Genomic DNA, 22,244 nt, shown 5'->3' on the forward strand with positions numbered 1-22,244 from the left:
TTTCCCAGATAATCAGCATCAGTTTTTCACGAGTGTATGTAACTTAGCCAACAGTTTACAGCCTGTTCATTGACAAAACCTGCTCAGAACATGTAAGTTGCGTTATATTTTCGTTATCACACGATGACTGACATTTTGTCACATAAAACATCTCTCTCCAAACAGGCTTAATAATTTTATAAGCAACTGCTTTGCAACCAAAGTAAGCTTAATCTTACCTAAAACTAGGGAACTGTTGTTGACTTTAAGATCTTTTAAATAATAGTTATTACACTTGGTATTTCATGTTGTTGTGCAGTCATTTTATTGTCATTTTAGATTTCAGCATTTGCTTATTTTTTTTTGACCATGGAGGGCTGGTGGTCTATGAAATTTCCCGGTAGATTTTTGGGTCCCACTCCGCCCCTGTAGTTAACACACACTACACATTTAAAAGTGCAAACTTTTCTTCAGTAATTAGAAAAATCAAATAATATATTAATATAAAATGTCATTATGAATGATATAAAGCAAATATTACTGTTGAATTATGTGCATTATTGCACTTCATTTTATTATGCTTTTATATATTATATTATATTAGATTTTTTTAGATGTTTTATCTGTTCTACATAGCTTACTGTGTTTACAAAGTAAGTAAATTTGTGACTTTTAGTTCTCTAAATCTTTGTTTTATTTAAGAAGATTGGCTATACTTGTTTGTAATTATTGACTATTATTATTTATTTAAAGTGACATTTACTTTGGGAAAAACATGTCTGGATTATTTTGATAATTTTTTTTAACAGGAATTGTTAGGGGCTAATCACACCAAACGCACTTTAAATGCTTGGAAACGCAAGGCACGACGCACTGCCTTTTATAAAAAAGAGCAGTGCGATGCTGCTTTTTATATTGCTATGCAACCACCGAGTCAGCTGTCTTGTCAATCAAATATTGAAGCGTGAGCGCTATTTTGCTGTTAACTGTCATATTAGCAGAAACTTTAAAAAGAGGGCGCTTGCTCTGACCTTGTTTGAGGATGAGAGGTGCACAAACACGCAGGAGAGGTTCTTCAAAGCAACTGTAAACTTCCCTCACCACAACGTAAGGCCCGCCTCTCCCCTCATTCGATTGGACAATGGAAAGACCTGAATGACGTCGGGCACTTCTCCGCTCTCAGCGCTCCTTTTTGACGCCTCTATTTAACGCATTCGGTCCAATGAACTGCCGTAGCCAAGGCGACATCTAGTATACATATCTATGCCCCCTCAGCACCTTGTGCTCTACGCACAGCGCGTGGTGTGCGTTATGGGAGCGGCGGTGCTGAGTATGGTACGTTGTTGAAACATGTCATGACCTCACTGAAAATATCGTCTGAGAAATAATAGTCCCAAGCTGTCACTGGTTCAGTACCAGGGCTCAACGCAAATTTTTGTTTATACTAGCCCGGTTGGTATTCACTTGCCCTGCCAAAATATTCATACCATTACATTATGCAATGCAGTGCGTTTTGGTTGCATATTTGGTAAACAAGACGTATCTCCAAGATAGCATTAAAATGAGATTGTGGGGGATACCTTTTTAAAGAAAAAGAAAGAATACTTTATACTCGTCTTCCAGTTAACCCACCTGTGTCTGTGCTTCAGGGATCAATAATAAATCTTTCCGTACATTCTGCCCAACCAAAACCTATTCAAGCTGAGTACAAGGATCTGTGTGATGCACTGATTATAAATTATTCATCAGGCTCCACTACCAGGGTCTTCACCGCAGCTATTGCTCCATCATGAGCTGGCATTATCTGGTAGGCTTTTTTATGCTCTCTGTTAATGGCCCTTTTTACATTCATCACGACTAAATTCCCCTGTGTGTCTAAATAGGGACTTTTCTCAGTTAGCAGTTTACATCCAAACAAACCAAATCAATATCATTTCACGACCGTGCTTAATGCAAAACAAACAAAATGTTTCATTTTAACCAGAATCTTACACGAAAAGTCGTGTTCAGAAATATCAAGAACAATATAAATAGCAGAAAGTGTCTTATTATGTAACAGATGAATACAGAGTCACGCAGTGGGGTGTTAATAAGAAGTATATCATCATACCAACATGAATAATAATGAGCAGGTGGGTTTGAACCCTTGTTTCAGGCGCTGCATTAGCAAACACCCCACTGCGTGACTCTGTATTCATCTGTTACATAATACGACACTTTCTGCTATTTATATTGTTCTTGTTTAGGGCTTTCCACAAGATGCTCTGAGATTCTCTGTTTTTTTTCCCGTGGGCGCTCAAGGCGGGAAACCCCATAATGTACCATTCAATGTGATTATAGCTAAGGAATTGGATGAAATGTAATTGATGGACTGAGATGGGGTAAAGTAACCGACTGTTGAAAGAGTTATCGGCTGGCTGTTTGGATAGCACTAGAGGGTTTGTTTACAGAGTTTGGTCTCAAGCAGTAAACATGATCATTTGGCGGCAGTTCCACATTTACCTCCAAGACTCATCCGCAGTTGACGGATGCAGTAGAGTAGTCATAGACCTGTGAGTGATGTTTTATTGCATTTGAAAAAACATGTATAGTCGCTGAATAGATGTAAGTCCATAACTCATCTCGGGCAAATTCTTTAATGGCACTGTAGGACACAAAACAATGAATTGCAGTTGAGAATAAACAAATAAACAGCACAAATTTAGCTTCTGGCTAAACATTTTCTTTACAAATGCATTTTTTTCCCTTCTGAAGCCACTGCTGGAGATGTTTCCCAAATACTGCTTACTGTAGGTCTGGGTGATATTGACCAAAATCATATCTTTTTTTTTTGATGAATGACGATATACCAATACCATGTATTTTCTGCAAAGTGGAAAAATGTGCATGCAATTCAAAGACTTATGTGAGATCAGCGTAGGGGTGAGTGGGGCACAAACTAACGCAGGGATAATTGTAACAATGTTTACATTGTTGCACATGGTTGTAACGATTTGTTTTTCCGGCATTTTTCACTCTGCCAAAAGACGATCTCTGGCAAATTTATGGAAAGGTATAATGTTTTTCCATAGAGAAAAAGTGTTTTGGTGGCATGTAAGTACATTTTTTCACCATCTTTTTTTTTCAAGTTTCTAAGTTTGGTGTGTAAGATACCAAAACCAATGTTATGCCATCTTAATCAGTGTCTTGTTGAGTAAAACATAGCATCATTTTGAAATGTGTCTGCAGTAGGGGTGTGACGAGACACTTAATACACGAGACGAGACGAGACACGAGATTGGGTTCACGAGAACGAGACGAGACGATATTTTTACACTTTTCAAGAAACCCTCAATGATAAAATAAATGAATAAGAAACTGAAATCACGTTATTTTTAAATGTTTTAACTAATCAAGGACTGGCCCTAACAATTATTTTTCTAACTGATAATTAAGTAATTTGTTATTTTTGGGTAATAAAAATACACCCAAGTGAGCATTGGCCTTTAAAATTACATAATAACGAAGATGCAATAATAATTGGTTCAAATAAAGTATTAAAACCAAGTTACATTAAACAACATTACATTAACAGACACATTACATTTGTGGTCTATAAATAAAAAAGCCTTATGTATGTATTATAACAAATGCCTGCAGGGGGCGATAGTGGACACGTCTCACGGACGCTATCTTCACTTTCACTTTCACTTTAGACGGAGAGAAACGCTTATTTTTAGCCAAACAATGTTTAAATCCATTTGAATATTTAATATATGTCCATTTCTTTACAATAGAAATGATACAGCTACTGTCATTTTTGAGCAAGAACATGCAGACATTAAATCATGTAAACTCTGTGTGATGGTTTAATCTGCTGAGACTTCACATCTGACACTGATCAACAGACAAACACAACGCGTCTCAGACTTCATACAAGTTCCCAAACGAACATTATTGGAAACCCAAACAAAAAAGCAAACGCAGTAAAAGACAGAATATAATGCATGCACTGTAAAAGGGTCAAACAGAAAGCTGCATCCTCCGGAGGTCGCATATGCAGGCTGCATACGTCATCAACAAGAGATCTCTTCACACCCCTAGTCTGCAGCTCATTTTTGGTAGGCTTGAAAATATTTCACCCAGCGGGGTTAATTGTAACGCTGTGTTAGAACTAACCCCTCAGCACTTATGAGATGAAAACCGCTAACGTTAGTGTAATTCTTGTTGTGTGTGTAATGTGTCAATAATTATTTTTGTTTATATCTTTAATATTGACTGAATAAAGTCATGTCAAAGATTAAAATTAATGGCTAAAATCAGACTTTGATTTTCATTATCACTGAATTTGATTTTGAGACTTTAGTATGGTATTTACTGACTGGGTCACATATAAAAATTTTTTTTTCATAATTGTGCTGCTTTTTCTCACATATTTAGACATTTTTATTCATTTATAATTGAACTATTGTTAGAAAAGGGCTGGATGAATGAATACAGTGTGAATACCTGTCTATTATAGACAAATATATAAACAATATCCAATTCAAGTATATAGACAAAATTGTATTGAAATCTTTAGCAAGTGTTACAACTAACCCCCTGCCTGTTACAATTAACCCCATCTATGGGGTAAGTTGTAACGTTTGCACTTCTGTCATGTTTGGTGTAATTGTCCAAGAATGGTAAGTAATAGAAAAAAACTTAAAATTATCATTTGTAGCAGAGATGTGTGTGTATTTTTTTAATGACTGAGCCAAAACCAAAAAGTGTTAGGTTGTGCCCTGCTCTCCCCTATTAAAATAAAATGTACCCCTATGATAGGGTATTCCTCCCTGTTTGAAAATATTCAGCTGCACAACATACAAGCTGGTTGGAAAGCTTACTTTTTTCCCGAGGGGCAATCCCCAATCTCTCTGATACAGGCCAATATGAACGTGATTTAAACTGCAATTCATCGAATTCCAAAAGTGAGTCAATTCCCATAGACCTCCATGTTAAAATGCCCAACTTTACAGTACAAAATAATATGTTTACAGCCTGGTACAAAACTGTTTTTGATGTATATAGCTAATTTTGCCCTTCATGACAACTGTGAGGGGGGTGAATTTTATTGTAACTCATCCGTTTAAATAATAATAAGCCTTAAACTTCTGCATAATTAAGGGGCGTGGCCACCTGAGTGAGGGGTGAACTGCCACTTCTGTCACTAGAATCGAGCTAGGTGGGCGTGGTTTTAGCAAAAAGGCACCTCAGCTTCACCCATGTCCCGCCTCTTTACTCATTTTCAGTTATCCACGAGTGATGCGCGGCCAAGATGGGGACGGCAAGCAACGCCTACTTTAAGCTTCATATATGCTCTTCAGAAACCAGTGGGTGACGTCACGGACACAACGTCCATAATTTACTGATAAAGATGGTATTGTCCCCCCGCTGCGAAAAAACATAGATATATATTACAAAATCGTCATACTGTATACAGCCCAGCCCTAATACTACTATTACTTTTTCATTCACTTTCAACTTCCTTAAAATATCGACACACATAGATTTGTCTGTAAAAGCCTCTTCCAGTTCTTCCAGAAAGTACTCGTGTAATTTCATGACCCATGACATTTAAAGGTCACACGTGCATTTCCAAATCGCCTCCCAGACTCTGCATGCCTGTTATTGGATGTGGCTGAACACTTGCTTCTGTTGTCAGAGCCAATATGCCGCAAGCACCAATGTATTCATCAAGAAAAGGTGAAGGTTAATGTGATTGTGACAGTAATTACACAGTCCTGAGTATAGATTGCAGACGTTCCTGTGACATTGACAGCAGAGTTGTTTTGTTTAACTTTGTCTCTGCAGATTTCCTGTATTTCCTTTCACCATCACTTTATATAGTTTACACATTAGGGTGATTCTCACGAAATCCAGACTTAGAAGGTGTCCAGCATCAGATTTTTTTTAAAAGCCCCCTTTTTGCACATATAAGATTAAGGTCTGAACTTACTGTAACCATTATTTTTAGAGGACTAAAAAATATATTTCCTTCAGAATTTTTTACATTTTTTAGATTATCATTATCAAAAATTATCATTACCGCAACATGATATTACATTAAATATATGCATTTACAAACTAATGAGAACTACAAAGTTGTCTAGGTACTATGACAAACAAAATTTCAACTTTTATCTTGAGAGAAAAAATAAGAACTGCTTACCTGATAGCCATCTTGAGTGTCACAGTCAATTATGTCCCTTCCAACAATTTGTTTTGAAAATGTTAGTTCCTTGAGGGCTTAGACAATGATTGAAAATTGTTGCGGAGGATGAGAATATTTTTCTTGGACACATTTATATTCCTTATTATTTCCTCTACATTTACCAATGATCATCAAATACCACATGTTTCCTTACTGTAAATGTTTATAGTTTAACATGCACTGAAGCTTTTTATATTTTCGATTTTTTAATTATAAATATTTCCATGTCAAAGAACCCAAATCCAGTCATGGACAAGTTGCAGTAATAAAAAATTTCCCCTTAAATGTGGAAAACACAACAAAATTGGTTTGTATGATGTCATTTGAAATCATGTGCAAAATAGTACGTGAAGAGATGTTTGTAACTGTATGCTTCTTATTTTGATACTCTTACTTTGCATTATACACTTTTTTTATATCAAAATCTTTCATGACACCTCATATGTCTAATTTCGCGAGAATCACCCATTAGGGTTTTTCTTTCACAAAAGTAATAGAATTCAGTATCCAAAGGAAGCCTGTATTACGCCTTTGGGTGTGAATTGGAATTATGTAAATTAATCTCTGGACGCGAGCAATTTATTAGCACCTGCAGTATAATAAATATTCGGTCTCTTTCAAAAGCATAAATTAGGTTACAACATCTGTAAACCGGTCATGTTTTGGAGGTTTACTGTTGTTATTTCACATTTAAAGCAGGTTTTTCCAAATACTACCGGCCACCACTATTGTATATTTTTTGACCAAATGAGAAAACATGATGATCTCCAGTTTTAAGGCCTTGATCCAAATTGCACAAATGTAGAAATTACAAGGCAATGCATTGCACATAGTTCATAATTTGATAGGTGCTTCCCTTAATCCGTTTACCGATTTACCCTTTTGAATAGGTAAAACCTGAGCTAGACTAGAGCATCACCCTGCAGCCATAATGCATTTACTAGCCTCTGTGCCACTCTGCTTCAGTTCATGAAAGGCTTTTGTTTAAAGACCCCTGAAGCTGCCTTGCCACTTTCTGAACTGGTGGTCATATTCATGAAAATGGAATGTGTGAAGCATTTAGCATTTGAAAAGGGAGACAGATTTCACCGTAGAGAGATAACAAACATCAGACTGAAATATGGTGACTTCTGGCGCAATGCAGAAGGTCTATTTTAGGAAAGCTGGAGGACTGTTGTGTGAGCCGCCAATGTAGGACCCTCATTCAAGACAGTCAATGCATCTCTCTCTCTCTCTCTCTCTCTCTCTCTCTCTCTCTCTCTCTCTCTCTCTCTCTCTCTCTCCTTCAGAACACACCCAATCTAGATAACAGCATGCATTTTATAAAGCTCTCACTATCACTAAGTGCACTGAATTAAAAAGTAAATTAAGTGCCAATGTTAGAGATTGATAATGGTCAGAGATCATGTAAAAATAGAAGGAAGGTATTACATAATGCACTATAACCAGGTTACAGTTCAGTGATGCATCTATAAATTTATGCTCTGTGGGTTTTTAACAGTGAAAGCTTTTATGCTGTTATGCAATGAAGAATATCAAATGTGTGACTCAGGGCATACATACTGTAAATGTATTTCTATGCAAGAACAGTGAGATGATTTAAAGCAAATGTGAATATCAACATTTTTGTTATTAATTAGTGTATACATATAAATAGCCATGTTTTTCAACTAATGGGTCACAACTTTAGTTATGATATCCAAATTAATAGGCTTAAAACATGCTGTATTGTATATTCTTTGGTGTTGACATCAGAGGTTTGACATTCTCAGCTATTTAAAGACAACACATAATTTATTGCAGATGAGACTTTAAATCGAATGCAAGAAAAATCTAATGCATAAATTTGTTTACATCGCATGGGAGTTGTTGTTTTTCATTGTGGTCCGAGGCAATATAGGCAGGTGAGGAGACTACGAAACGTGGAGAGGCTAAGAATGTGTACAAGAGATAAATCTTTGTCAACCGAGACCCCCCTTTTCTAGTCCCCTCCTTGTTTGAGACATCATTTGTTGTGTTAAGAAGCAGAAGAGCGCAGCGTACACCGAAGGAATCGATACGGTTTAGCTCCCAGAACATGAGGGCAGCAGGGGCTCTCATTACGAGGTCGATGACGATGACCACATGCCAACAGGGAAATGGATCTACGCTGGAACAGTATGCTACAATCATATGCCTGCAATATGTTTTTATCCCACATTGACATATCCACACTCAAACATGCACAGTGTACAAATATTGTTAGCATAATATGCCAAACACAAGTAAATATAACTTAGGTTTCTACTAACTTCATAAGGGACTGTATATTTTTCTTTTCTAATTTAAATAATAATCTGTCCTTTGCTGATGTACTTATCATCAGACTACAAACTGTGTATTAAACTAAAACACAGTAAAATTTCCTAATTTCCATTAAGCAACTCATACTGCAGTATATGGAAAATGTCTCTCATTAAGTTACCATAATGAGTATTAGGGGGTAATTAGGGAGTCTTCTACTCCCTAATCACTCTTGCAGGACTGTGATGTCACACATCGATTAGTCTGCACAGACCCTTTATAGTCAAACAAACCTGTTTCCCTAATTAAAGGGACATTCCACTTTTTTTGAAAATATGCTAATTTTCCAGCTCCCCTAGAGTTAAACATTTGATTCTTACCGTTTTGAAATCCATTCAGCTGATCTCCGGGTCTGGCGCTACCACTTTTAGCATAGCTTAGCACAATCCATTTAATCTGATTAGACCATTAGCATCGGGCTAAAAAATAACCAAAGGGTTTCGATATTTTTCCTATTTAAAACTTGACTCTTCTGTAGTTACATCGTGTACTAAGACTGACAGAAAATTCTGCGATTTTCTAGGCTGATATGACTAGGAACAAGGGATGCGCAATAATTTGCATGCGATAGTCATTGCGTTTCTTGTCAGTGAAGCCGTTTCCTTGATTAGTAGTAAATCGCCATCACCTGCTTTCAGATGGAGCCGCATTTACTGCACAAAGCCGTAGTAGCCGTGGTGATTTACTACTAACAAAGGAAATAGCTTCACTGACGAGATGCGCAATGACTATCGCATGCAAATTATCGCGCATCCCTACGAGGAATTATACTCTCAAATTGGTGTAATAACGCTCTGCCCGAAAATAGTCCCCTTGGTTACTTTCAATGGCAGGGGACTATTTCTGGGCAGTGCGTAATATCACTACGCCTGCTGCAGCCATGTTACATCAGCAAAGTCCTTGATTATTACGCCAGAATAAGAGTATAGTTCCTAACCATATCTGCCTAGAAAATCGCAACTTTTCTGTCGGTCTTAGTACACGATGTAACTACAGAAGAGTCAAGTTTAAATAGGAGAAATATTGAAAATCTTTGGTTATTTTTAGCAGGATGCTAATGGTCTAATCAGATTCAATGGATTATGCTAAGCTATGCTAAAAGTGCTAGCGCCAGACCCGGAGATCAGCTGAATGGATTCCAAAATGGTAAGAATCGAATGTTTAACTCTAGTGGAGCTGGAAAATGAACTTCTTTCTAAAAAAGTAAATTGTCCCTTTAGCACACTGATCTGTTGAATCGGGGGCACGTTGTGTTGAAGTTACCGGTGTGCAACAGGGTTTGAGTTACGTTTTCTCTTGTTTGGTGGGTGCCTTAGAACTGCAGACCAATCAGGTAAATATACCACGGGGTACCAAAGAGACCGCTTGCACAATTGGTCCAAGTTGAAATGTTCTTTTTCATTCTGGAAAGAGTGTATTTTACAGTTTCAAGCGTATTTTACAGTATTAAACACATAACGTTTTTATCAGGCTCTGGAAACATTTCCAAAAGAACACAAAGAATGTTTTTTTCAGCTACCGTAGTTGCAACTCTTGCGTCATCAGAACAGGGTGTTCAACGCATCAACTGTTTAAAAAACATTGTGCAACGTTTTGACGGGGCTGAACGCAGCCCAGGTGTTTTATATATAGATAAATATAATAACCAGTAAATTACCTTAGTTCAAATCATAGCTAAAGCATATAAACCATTACACTGAGCTAACATTAAATTAATGTGCAATGTTAGCTACAGATCCTTAAATTCTTGCCTGGCTGCCAAATCCGCACAGCGGTGATCCATGCTTGCCTTCTCCCCTCGTCTTTTGGAAACCGAAACATTTTTATTATCCACAAGGTATTTTTTTCCAAAGGTCAGTTTAGTCGCTAGCCAGAATGATAAACAAGCAGACCAAAAGTTACATTCGGGCGACACGCGTGCGTCTAATTAAACAACCTCAGGGTTGTGAGGACTGGATTTGAGAAACACTGTGGTAAACCAACTATTGTAATGAAATTATGTATTTCTCATAAAAACAATGCAAAATACATTTTCATGGCTAACAGGTATTAATCATAGTCCTTTGATTTCATGCTATTGGTAATGTGATAGGAAAATTGAATTTGGACCCTACACATACATATGCTGTAGTGCAAAAGCAATCGGTACATTTAGGGTAAAATGTGTTGGTTTGTGTCCTGCCCCCTATGATGTGAGAGGAAATATATCACTGGCAACAGGAAAAAACAAAGACTTAATATCGTCACAAGGGCAGGAAGAAGGAATGTGGTCCAGCGTTTTTAGATAAACACGCTGAATGTCAAATGGGACAAGAACAGATCAGCACATTTCATCAGAGCACATGGACTTCATGAGTATTTGGACTTAGAGAACCCACTGTTCATTTTACCCATCGTTTAATTTTATATCTTTTACTAGTCTTCTCACAAAGGCTTTGTATTTTGACTTTAATTTAACTTTGTAAGAGTTTGATTGTTATGATTTTTTGTTTATCCGCAGTGAAGCTGTGGATTAACCAAACTCCACATGAAACCATGGCACCATGGTGATAGAGATGCAGTATGGCCAGGATACATAGCCGGCAGCCACATCGTGGCCTGATTTTTAGGATAGTCTCGGTTTTTACTCATTGAGAAGGATTTGTGGAGAGCCTGTTAAGAAGCTCTTGAAAGTCTGTCACTCAATGAAGCTCGGCCACAATCATAGAGTAGGAGAGGAGAGAATGATTCATTTGAGCGCTTGTCCGATCAGAAGACATTCCTGGATATGGTGAGAATATGTTTTTTTGCCTACAGTATACAGTAATATATGTTCATCTGAGTGTTTGTAAGAGTGATTTTAGTCGTCCGTGTTCAAAACACAAGATAATATAGATTTTTATGTTGGTCCTAGTGCTTGCAATGCTGTTCTGGAAAATCTTAATTGGTAAAGCTTATGTGTGTTGTTTTTATGTGGTTTAACATGTGTGGTGTTTTTGGTGGCTAAGCTGGTTGACCCAGCTGCTCCTTTTGGTTGTTATAAAGTTGTTTTTAAAGTTTTACATTTTTGGTTAAAACTAAACAAAAATATGTTATTGAGTAGGGGTGCAAGAAAACATTGATTCATGTATATTTCATAATATTTTGTTTGGCAATACCGTATTGATTCTTAAAAAAGACACAGTATCGATAAAACAATATTTATAAAAATCATATAAGGTTCATGGCAGTTAGATGCCGATAAATGCGATATACACCTATAATACGTGGCCGATAACTATTCTGAATCGCACAACCGATATTATTCACAGCTATTTCATGTACTACGGCTTTTAATCAGTAAGTCCTTATCGATCTGAAATCACTGTTAGTTTGAATCGTTTATAACATGCATTTGAAAAAGCAACACTCGTTAAACATAGTCATTATACATATTCTTTATTGTCATGAAAATACCTGAAAAGGTTTGAAGAATAGCAATATAAATATATCCTTTAGGCATTTCCAGGGGCTGCGTGTCATAGCTGCCTGTATATGGTTCTTCGTCTGCAGCGCATATTGAGTTTCTGCACGAGAGCGCCCCCCTGGCTTTTGGATGTAGCGGCATTTCACCGTAATTCATTGAGAAGCATAGCAAGCATCATCGACCGATATATCGGTGCACCCCAAATGGCAGTTGTTCTGTTTGGAGTTTACATCCCTACCACTAGATAGTATTCTTCTTATCTCTGAACTTTTTTGCTACGGTTAGCATGTGGGGGTGTGTTCTCAATAACAGTTGTCCTAAAATTATATCCTATTATATATTCATAAAACAGGGAAAAGCCAAATATATCGTCTCGCTTTATAGTCTTAGACAGTATTAGCTTTATATATATGTACTCTGATACGGATCGCATTGCGAGATGTTTGCTGATACTCATTCCTATTATTGAGCAAGTACACTGTAAAAAATTTATTACTATTATTTATCTTGACATGAGTTGCTTCAACTAATAAAATTAAGTTGACTTTTTTCAACTATATTTTATAAGTTGTAACACCTCATCCGTAGTGAAGATAAATAATAGTAAGTTAAAATGACTTGTAAATCCTAGATGATAAAAAATTATTTTAAGACGGCAAGACAGTGTACAAAAAAAATCTAATCTTATGATATAGATTTATAATTTGAGCTTTCAAGTAAAATTTAGCAGGCACTGTAGTGTCAGTTTGACTTTGTTTTACTTTAAAGGGGCCATGTCACAACACTTTTTTAAGATGTTAAATAAATCTTTGGTGTCCCCAGAGTGCATATGTGAAGTTTTAGCTCAAAATACCATATAAATAATTTATTATAGCATGTTAAAATTGCTACTTTGTAGGTGTGTGTAAAAATGTGCCATTTTGTGTGTCCTTTAAAATGCAAATGAGCGGATGAAGTCCAAACACTGATCACAATGATGGTGGTTTGTTGCATTTCAAACTCAATTGTGCCGTCAATTATTTGCTTTCTCTCTGCACTAAATGGCAGTGCTGTGGTTGTATAGTGTAGAATAAGGGGCAGTATTATTTTAATAAGAGCTCCTAATGACATCATAAGGAGAGCCAAATTTCAACAACCTATTTTTTCATGTGCTTGTAGAAATTGGTTTACCAAAACTAAGTAATTGGGTTGATCTTTTTCACATTTTCTAGGTTGATAGAAGCACTGGGGACCCAATCATAGCACTAAAACATGGAAAAAGTCAGATTTACATGCCATGGCCCCTTTAACCCGCATATAAATGAAGGCAGCAGTGTATTAGTCAAGTCTTCTGTTCACTTTCCACAAGGATCTCTATTTGTACCGTATGACACAAAGTTGTTGCCTAACTTGCCTATGTAGAGCATTTCAAATCACTCATTCTGCCATGCCTTAAATGTCAGCTGCCTTTGTAGGAGGTACAGTAGACACCACTAGTTTTTAAAACAGAGCTGACATATGCCACGCTAGTCTTTCAGCTGGGATGTTATTAGGTTGAAATGTTATAGTAATGGTTATGAGCCTATTGTTCTGGTATGCAAGCACGTGTCAGCCGTCTGTTGGAGCGGATGCTTTGCCGCAGGTTGCTGGGCTCTCATCCACCAGCTTGCCATTCAGGGTAAATTTACTGTTTAATAGTAGACTAATTTCCTGCAGCCACATCCAGCACTGAACGGCTGAACAGGTTCACAGATAAGGGTGTATATCAAAAGCAGATTAGCAAGGGAGGCCATAATAATTTTATTAGAATGATGCTTGTTTGTGAGCTTGTCAGAACATAACCTAACCACTCCAGTGCCGGAATAATTATCAATTTCTACATCTTTGCACAAATTGCAAGCTTAATGCAATGTTCATATTCAAATCTAGAAAGGAATTGCATGTGCGTAAAGCAGAGATATTAATAAAAATATTGCCCACAGAAAAAAGGTTCTGCCTGGATATGGTTTCGTGTTGTAAAATTGCAATACACAAGAGTAATAAAAAATACTTTGAACGTAATAAAATAAATGTAAAATTCTGTTCTGTACTATAATTATGAGTGCTGTACAGCATTCCTGTAATCTTTCAAATACAGCCAGCATTGTCTTAGTCCACTGCATGGCCAATCACGTAATCCCTAACTATATGGAATTGCCAAGGTGCTTATTTTCTTTGGAAATACTGGCGCTTGTGTAGCACTTCTCATCCCTTTAGCTCAGCGGAAAGGCTCGACTGATAGATGCTTTATTGAATCTGCCGCCGGGCTCCTTGACAACAGTGAATAACGAGTGGGTGTCTTGCTATTAGCTCACAATGAGAACACAATGTCAGCACAGTCAACGCTCGGCTATAGGCTCCGTGCATATTTTCATCCAGGAGGAATAGCGCCTAAAGCGGTTAGCATCGTCAGCGGCCCACTAATACTAACCCGGCTCACATTTCTCATGTGTTTTAAAACATCTCATGTTAGTTTGTGGGCAGCTGCATTGAATGCGCATATAGCTTCCAGATTTTGTTGTGCGGCTAGGGATAATGTTTTACTTTGAGGATGCATCTTTTACAGGAAATTAAAATGCCGTAGAGGGATGTTGTTCACTTTGACTAACTGCTAAGCGTGTTTGCGAAATGGCATTGTTATCTTAACTATGACGCCAACGCCACCACACCTTTTCAGTGGTTTCAGGAAATTTGTGTGGAATGACGACAGTGGTTATGCTGGATGTCGCATGAGGTCATGCACATTAAGGAAAAAACAGGCATCCCAGCGGGATCATTTTAATAATGCTGGCAAATTGTTGGTTTAGTGACGCACTTTGAGTTTCCAGCATGCATGCTACTTAAGAGTTCAGCTCCTTTAAGAAGCATTAGGTATCACTGAGCAATACCTCTGTACAAGTACAGAGAACAGCTCGCTCAGGAACAGAAAAAGCTACGGCACCAATTTATTTGCAGGGCTCCATGTGCCAAATGACAAGCCCCAGAAAGTGGGCTTGAAATAACAAGTGGGAAAGCTTCCAATGTCATCTTAGCTAACGAGTAGTAGTGATCACTCAGGACTCCCATGTGTACATATATTTTGACACATTGCTGTAAAATACTGTAGTACATCAAGGGTGTGATTCGTCCTTGAAAGCGCACATTGGCTGGTGAAAAATATAAAGACACTTCAATTTATTTGTGTTTTTTAATCTACTTTGAGTCTGTGACAGAATTGAATCACTTGTCATTTCTTCCACATTTAAATGACAGGAGGTAGAAGCAAATGCTTTTCAAACCCACGGTGCAATCAGATTCCAACACTAGATAAATCTTTAGTGATATCTCACTTTATTTATTTGTGAGTGTGTTATATTAATTAATTTATTTATTTATTTATTTGTGCATGCCTTACTTAAAGGTACAGTACACATAAAATATTTGTGATATCGATATATATTGCACAGCCCTACATATTAGTCTATCGAAGGTACACATTGGTACCCAATGTAAGGGGGAGCGGGGCACAACCTAACGCTTTTTGGTTCTGGCTTAATCATTCAAAAAATATTTGAGTTTAATTAATTATATTTTTACACAATCAACACACACATCTCTGCTACGAATTAACATTTGAAGTTTGTTTCTAGTACTTACCATTCTTGGACAATTTCACCAAACGTGACAGAAGTGCAAACGTTACAACTTACCCCATAAATGGGGTTAATTGTAACAGGCAGGGGGTAAGTTAAAAATTAAGTTTGCAGACAAATATTTCAATGCTATTTTGTTTATATACTTATAGTGGATCTTGTTTATATATCTGTCTATAATAGACAGGTATCCACACTGTATTCATTCATCCAGGTCTTTTCTAACAATAGTTTAATTATAAATAAAAACAAATGTCTAAATATATGAGAAAAAGCAGCACAATTATAACAATTTTTTTTTATATGTGACCCAGTCTGTAATAACCATACTACTAGCCTAGAAATCTAGACGCACCCTAGCGGCCGCAAAATATATTTGCTGCCAGGGTTTAGTCTAGGCACTCACAATACACTTAACAGCTCCAAAAACCAAAATTTGGTCAGGCCAATCACATCGTGTGTAGCGTCTGTGGGGCGGGCTTAACATGATGACGACAGAGCTGCAACGGTTCCTACTTGAAAACAAAGAATGGCTGCTGCTGCTGGCGAACAGCTTTCTTTTGAAGCGGCTTTGGCCGCGACTCTGGAGGACTTAGACTTATGTTTTTCTTTGAGAGAAGAGCAAATAACCCTACTGAAGTCCTTTTTAAGCAAGAAAGATGTGTTTGGAGTTTTGCCGACTGGTTACGGTAACTACGTCACCTTCTTCGTTGCTCTGATTGGTCATAGCGCTATCCTATTGCGTGCAGAGGCATTTTGAGGGACAACCTTATATCCCGCCCCTTGCATTGAGCCGTTTGTGTGAAGAGTTGCCAGACCTTACATCTTGATGTAGGTCTGGCTAACCAGGCTACCATACTACAGTTTCAAAATCAAATTCTGAGATAATGAAAATTAAAGTCTGATTTTAGTCATTAATTTCATTATGATTTCAATCTTTGATGTGACCTTATTCAATCAATATTAAAGATATGAGCAAAAATAAATTTGACACACGATTTTTGATAAGACAGGCACATTTATTTTGTTGGCAGCCAGCAATCATTCGTGTGTAGCCTATTTAAAACAACGGCAAGAATTACGCTAACATTAGCTGTTTTCACATCGTAAGTGCTGAGGGGTTAGTTGTAACACAGCGTTACAATTAACCCCGCTGGGTCAAAACATTTTCAAGCCCACCAAAAAAGTTGCTAACAGCTGCAGACATATTTAAAAAATATGCTATGATTTAGTCAACAAGACACTGATTAAGATGACATAGCATTGGATTTGATATCTTACACACCAAACTTAGAAAACTGAAAAAAAAACATATGATGAAAAAATGTACTTACATGACACCAAAACACTAGTTCCTCAATAACTCTCAGGAAAACATTTCCAATCATTTGCAGGAGATCGTCTTTTGGCAGCATGGAAAAATACAGGAAAAACAAAACGTTGTGCAACAATGTAAATAGTCCATGTTACAACTAACCCTGCTTTAGTTTTTTCCCTGCGCACCCCTACACAGTGACAGTTGGAGTACATACAGTATTTTAACATTTTTTTCTAATAGAGTACAAATGGATAAAATATTTTACTATTTATTATAGACATAATTTTGACTTCCAGGATTGATCTGAGTGCCTTCATTTACTATCAGTTATAGCACCTTGTTTGCACATTTCAGGTCTGTCCGTACTCTGTACCAAATGCAGGTTTCTGGTCTTATACACACAAGAAGAATCACATGGAAATTTTGCTTTATCTTCATTCAGCAGACTTTAAAAGGAAATAGCGATTTGCCCTTGACTTGTTAAACGTGCATTGTGTCTTAATTTCCTTCTTAACATCCACAGCCTTCCTCAAACCATTTTATGTGTGGGGAGAGAAGGGTCATAAAACAGCACTGCAATTTATAATACATTATTATGTACAAAAATTCGTTATGGATTTCCAAATGATGTCTTTGTTTTAAGATGTGCATTCGTTCACATCCAAGTCTGGATTTGTTATCTTTGATGCTGCAATTAAGTCTGAAGATCCATCTTAGCAATTTCAATAAAATCACACCTGAAATATTTACATGATAATATTGTTTGTTAATGTTAACCTGATTGTGATTTTCCAAGCTCAATTTCCACACAGATTAACACCAGATGCTTCCAACAAAGGATATTCAATGGAAAAATAAGAAAGGAAATTAACATGCTTTTACTCTAGATTAAAAAAGAAACATTTTGTTTTTACATTATTGCGATCAGCTCATTCTAGCAAAAGACTTTGAAAAGGGAATCTGTGTGGAAATAATGTTTATGATTTGTTTATGATTAGTTACACCACTACGTTTCTCATTCACACCTAGTGTTGCCAAAGCTTCTGTTACTCATTTCACTAAGCCTAAGATAGCACAGTCTATGCTAGTGACTTGTTTGCTTGTACATAATAACTGCCCAATAATCAATAATCAGTTTCATGGATTGACCCAAAACCTAAAAAAAGATTTAAAGCATGTTTCGGCTATAGTGAAAGTATGGCTTTTTACTTAAATTTTCTTATTCTTCAAACAAATTTGTTTTTTGCTATAGATGCATTTTACCAATTGTTATGTTTTCAGTCAACTCATTCACGTGCGTCATTCTAACTTTAAAAAAACATTATTGTGCTGGACTTATCATGTAACACCATGCTTTCCTGTTTTAAATGTTTGAATTGTTGGCAAGATGACAAATGATGATAAAAGGCTATATATGGCATGTTTCATTTATACAGTGATTGATAACAATCTGACAGCAAGTGCTACAAATGAAGGGTTTATTATATACAAAACAAATAAAGCAAATGTGTAATAAAAATTCTGAAGCAATCTGAGTTTAAACCTCTCTTGAGGTTAGGCATTGAGTATATTGTGCAGTATTTGTTCTGCATCTGTCCAACTATTAAGGAATGTGACACAGGGATTTTGTTTCATTTGGCATTATTTATTGTCTGCCTTGTTTTGGACAGTAAATGGGATAGAACAGCAGTTTGTGCTAGAAAGTCTGCTTTAGTCAAAGTGATGTATTTTGCTGTTTAATGCTGGCTATTTATTAAAATGGCTATAATACCACAGGACACAGTTGTCAGCCAATAAAAGTGACATTTACTACACACAGTAAAAAAATAGTATAATAAAATGATATCATATGGACCCCAAAGGATAGAAAATAGTTTATGAATTTACATATATTTATACTTCAATAGTTCATTTTTGCATTTATGCAGATGCTTTTATCCAAAGCAACGTACAAAGTATTACAGTATGTGTGTTCCCTGGCAATAAAACCTATGTACCAGCTCAACTGGAGGTAAATACTAGGTAGCTAGATAACAATAGATGTAGTACCCTAGGGGGTTGTAATCTATGTTGCAGATAATAGTCTAGCTCAGACACCAGACACCTGTTAAAATGTGCTAACGAAGTTATAAGTAGTGGACGATCGAAATGGGTTTTTGATGGGCAATGACGATATTCAGAAAGCAGCAATCTAAAAGGTGCTGGGTTGTTTTTTCATGGTTGGGTACCGGTAAATAATGCACAGAACACACAGTTGATTTAAAATTACCCAACCATAGGTTTGCAATAATCTAGCATCTGGGTTGAAACCCATCACTGGGTCATTTTAAACCCAGCGGTGTATTTTGTCCAATTTTTACTCAGCATATGTTAAAAATAATTCAGCACTTTTTGGAGTGAATGTGGCCGATATGAGGTTGATATAACACTTATGCATTTACAATCAGTGAGAAACAAACAGAACGTAGGTAAAATAAAATGCCATTTATTGTACATATAATTTACAAAAATATCCTCTTAAGTACGCTGTTAAAAAGATGTCAAATAACATATATTGTTATGTTGATTTAACAAATTAGGGTAAACAATTTCAAATTGTTTTATTAAGTTATGTTAAAGGGGACAGAGAATGAAAAAACATTTTTACCTCGTCTTTGTTGAATAATGGTAGTCTACCCGCATTCACGAACATACAAAAAGTGCTAGACATGCTAGACAGATATCTCAGTCTCATAGAAATTCCTCTTTTAGAAATGTCAGCCAGAAAACGGCCCAATCTGAAAAACTGATGCTTATGACATCACAGGCATCTAACTGCATAGATATGTATATAAAGGCTAGATGGCTCGTCCGCGCTGATGGCCAATTGAGTTGAACGTCCGCATTTTGGCGGCCATCTTAGGACAGGGCGCTCGCTCACTCGTAGCATTGAGTTTTAATGATGCAGGTACTTTTAAATGACCATAACTTGCTTAAATTTTTACCGATTTTCAAACGGATTGGTTTGTTATAAACGTCAAAGATGTACATATGACACTGAATACGTATACTAAAAATAAATAAAAAATTCATGAAACATGTTAAAGCATCCATAATTATAGCCACGTTAATAACGTTTGTAAAAAACCAAACTGTTTGTAAATCCGTCAAGAATTCAGCAAGTTACGAGCATTTTAGTTGGCGTATGTCACTCACCTTCCGTCCACAGCAGCAGGGAGCAGCACTATGGCAGCACTGACCTAAGATGGCTGCCAAGTGACGACACAGCTGACTCCGCCTTGAGCCATCTAGCCTTTATATACATATCTATGTCTAACTGCCCCTCCACTTTAAAATAATTGGCTACATTTTTTGAGTGGCAGCAAAGTCAGCCAATCAGTAATGAAATTGCCAGTTAAGCCAGTAGGGGGAGCCAAATAGGTGCAAAACCACTTGTTTAAAATCCCCCACCCTAATAGAGCTATCTGAGAGAGGTTTTTAGGAAGCTTCTAAGGCATTACAGACCCAAACGATGATGTCACATCACAGAACAAGGACTACAACAAACAGACGGATTGTAGGCAACAGTTTACTCCCTGGAATTGGTGATGTAGACAAGGCCGACATTATCATAAATGATCCCGCTTTGGACTCACAGCCTGTAAGTTAAATCCTGTTAGCATTGCATTGTGAGCAAATCTTTCAAACATGTTAAGGAGCGTCACATGACGTCAGAACGTACAGATTAGCTGGCCAATCAGGGACACAGCACTTTTCAAATAAATCCGTGCATTTCAGGAAGAGAGTGAAATCTGGAGCTACAAAATTGTACGGTATGTGGAAAATATGTGTAACAATAAACCATGCAAACACATTGTGTTATAGCAAATACACAAAATGATGTTGTTTTTTAGCAATGAAATAGGTGCTATCACAAGTCAAAACTTAAAATAGTAGGTTAAATTGACTTACAAAACCAAGTTGTTCTATCTTCACGCTGCATTTTTTTTTTACAATGTACTTGAAAAATATTTGCAAAACATTTGTAGAAATAAAACTAAAAAAGTGTTTGTGCATAATGTTTAGAAATTAATATAGTAATTATCAGTCACACGATTAAGGTAAACTGTTTTCAGTTGTGTTTATATCACATCTGTGTCCCCAGCTGGCGCTACAGCTGGGTTGCAGATCTGACATCTCACGTTACTGTTTGTAGACTTTGCTGCACACTGGAGTGTTGTTGTGTGTAATACAATGTAATGTCACATTAGAAAGTGAATGGTCATTGGTCAGTTTATCTGAGTGTCTTTTTTATTAGAAGCAACTAATTTAAATGGACTGTAAGTAGGATTGTAAGTGTTTTATTAATCAAAATCAATGTCTTTATTCATAAATATGTCCTCGTTGGTGTCAAATGACCTCTGCCAATGATCTAACTTTTCTTTCTAAGCTTAGAATTTCTTTACTTACATTAAACGGGTAAGTCCAAGGAGGCTTCCATGTCATTCCGCCGTATTAATAAACTACAATAGCAGAGAGGGACAAAATGCACTAGCTTACCAAAGCGTTGTGAATGCGTGAACCAGCTGAAATGGACAAGGAGATCAGTGAGTACATAACGGCTACCGTAGTTGCAACACGTATTTGGAAAAGCGAGGTGCTAGAGAGCACTATTCGTTTGAAGGCAAAATACAATTTCACCACTAGAAAATCCTACTTATTGTCCCTTTAATTTAAGCAGTCAATTGAAAAAATAAGTATCCCCCAAATATTGTGCGATACATTGGCCACTGCAATATATCGGTCTATCACTTGTCACAAGGGTATTTTTTACTGTCACTGATGTGGCATCACCATGTGCTCTTAGTACAGTTTCTTCACACCACATGAGATCACAGACACAGCATAAACTATATACTGTGTATCCATTGTGGTTAAGATTTTATGCAATTATACACTTTACAGCTGCTGTTGCATCACTGTTAAAGCTTTCTGTGTTGTGTTTTGTGCTGTACTGTTTGCAAGCTTCAATAAGGGATGATGTCAAATAAATAATGAAATATGGGCTGTGCTTGGTTGTGTTGGGTACATATAGTGCTGTCTGTCACAACCATGTCCTCTGTGCTTTCTCTTTGGTTGTTACTCTTTGTCTCTTTCTGTAATTGACTGGACGTAATTCTTTGTTTCTCAGGGGAATAGCATTTGGTCTTATTCTCCAGATGAATTCATCTCTAGTAACCTTGGTAACGTTGAATAGTGTCGGACCATTTTGTCAAACAGATTCTGCCATGTCTTTAA

At 36.8% G+C, this 22,244-nt stretch overlaps 1 protein-coding gene across 4 annotated transcripts in view; it reads left to right on the plus strand.

Moving 5' to 3' along the window:
- Positions 1 to 22,244, plus strand: part of pde4d (phosphodiesterase 4D, cAMP-specific) — a 307,501-nt gene that overhangs the window by 235,035 nt on the left and 50,222 nt on the right. The window contains exon 1 of one of the 4 annotated variants that reach the window (XM_065246646.2): positions 10,903 to 11,324. The exons of the other annotated variants lie outside the window; for them this stretch is intronic. Coding sequence (XP_065102718.1) covers positions 11,239 to 11,324 — 86 coding nt within the window. The 5' untranslated portion in view covers positions 10,903 to 11,238. Of the gene's footprint in view, positions 1 to 10,902; positions 11,325 to 22,244 lie in introns of those variants that run through there. 4 annotated transcript variants of the gene reach the window in all.

This window comes from Paramisgurnus dabryanus, chromosome 11 (genome assembly GCF_030506205.2).
Source record: "Paramisgurnus dabryanus chromosome 11, PD_genome_1.1, whole genome shotgun sequence".
Classification (NCBI taxonomy): Eukaryota; Metazoa; Chordata; class Actinopteri; order Cypriniformes; family Cobitidae; genus Paramisgurnus; species Paramisgurnus dabryanus.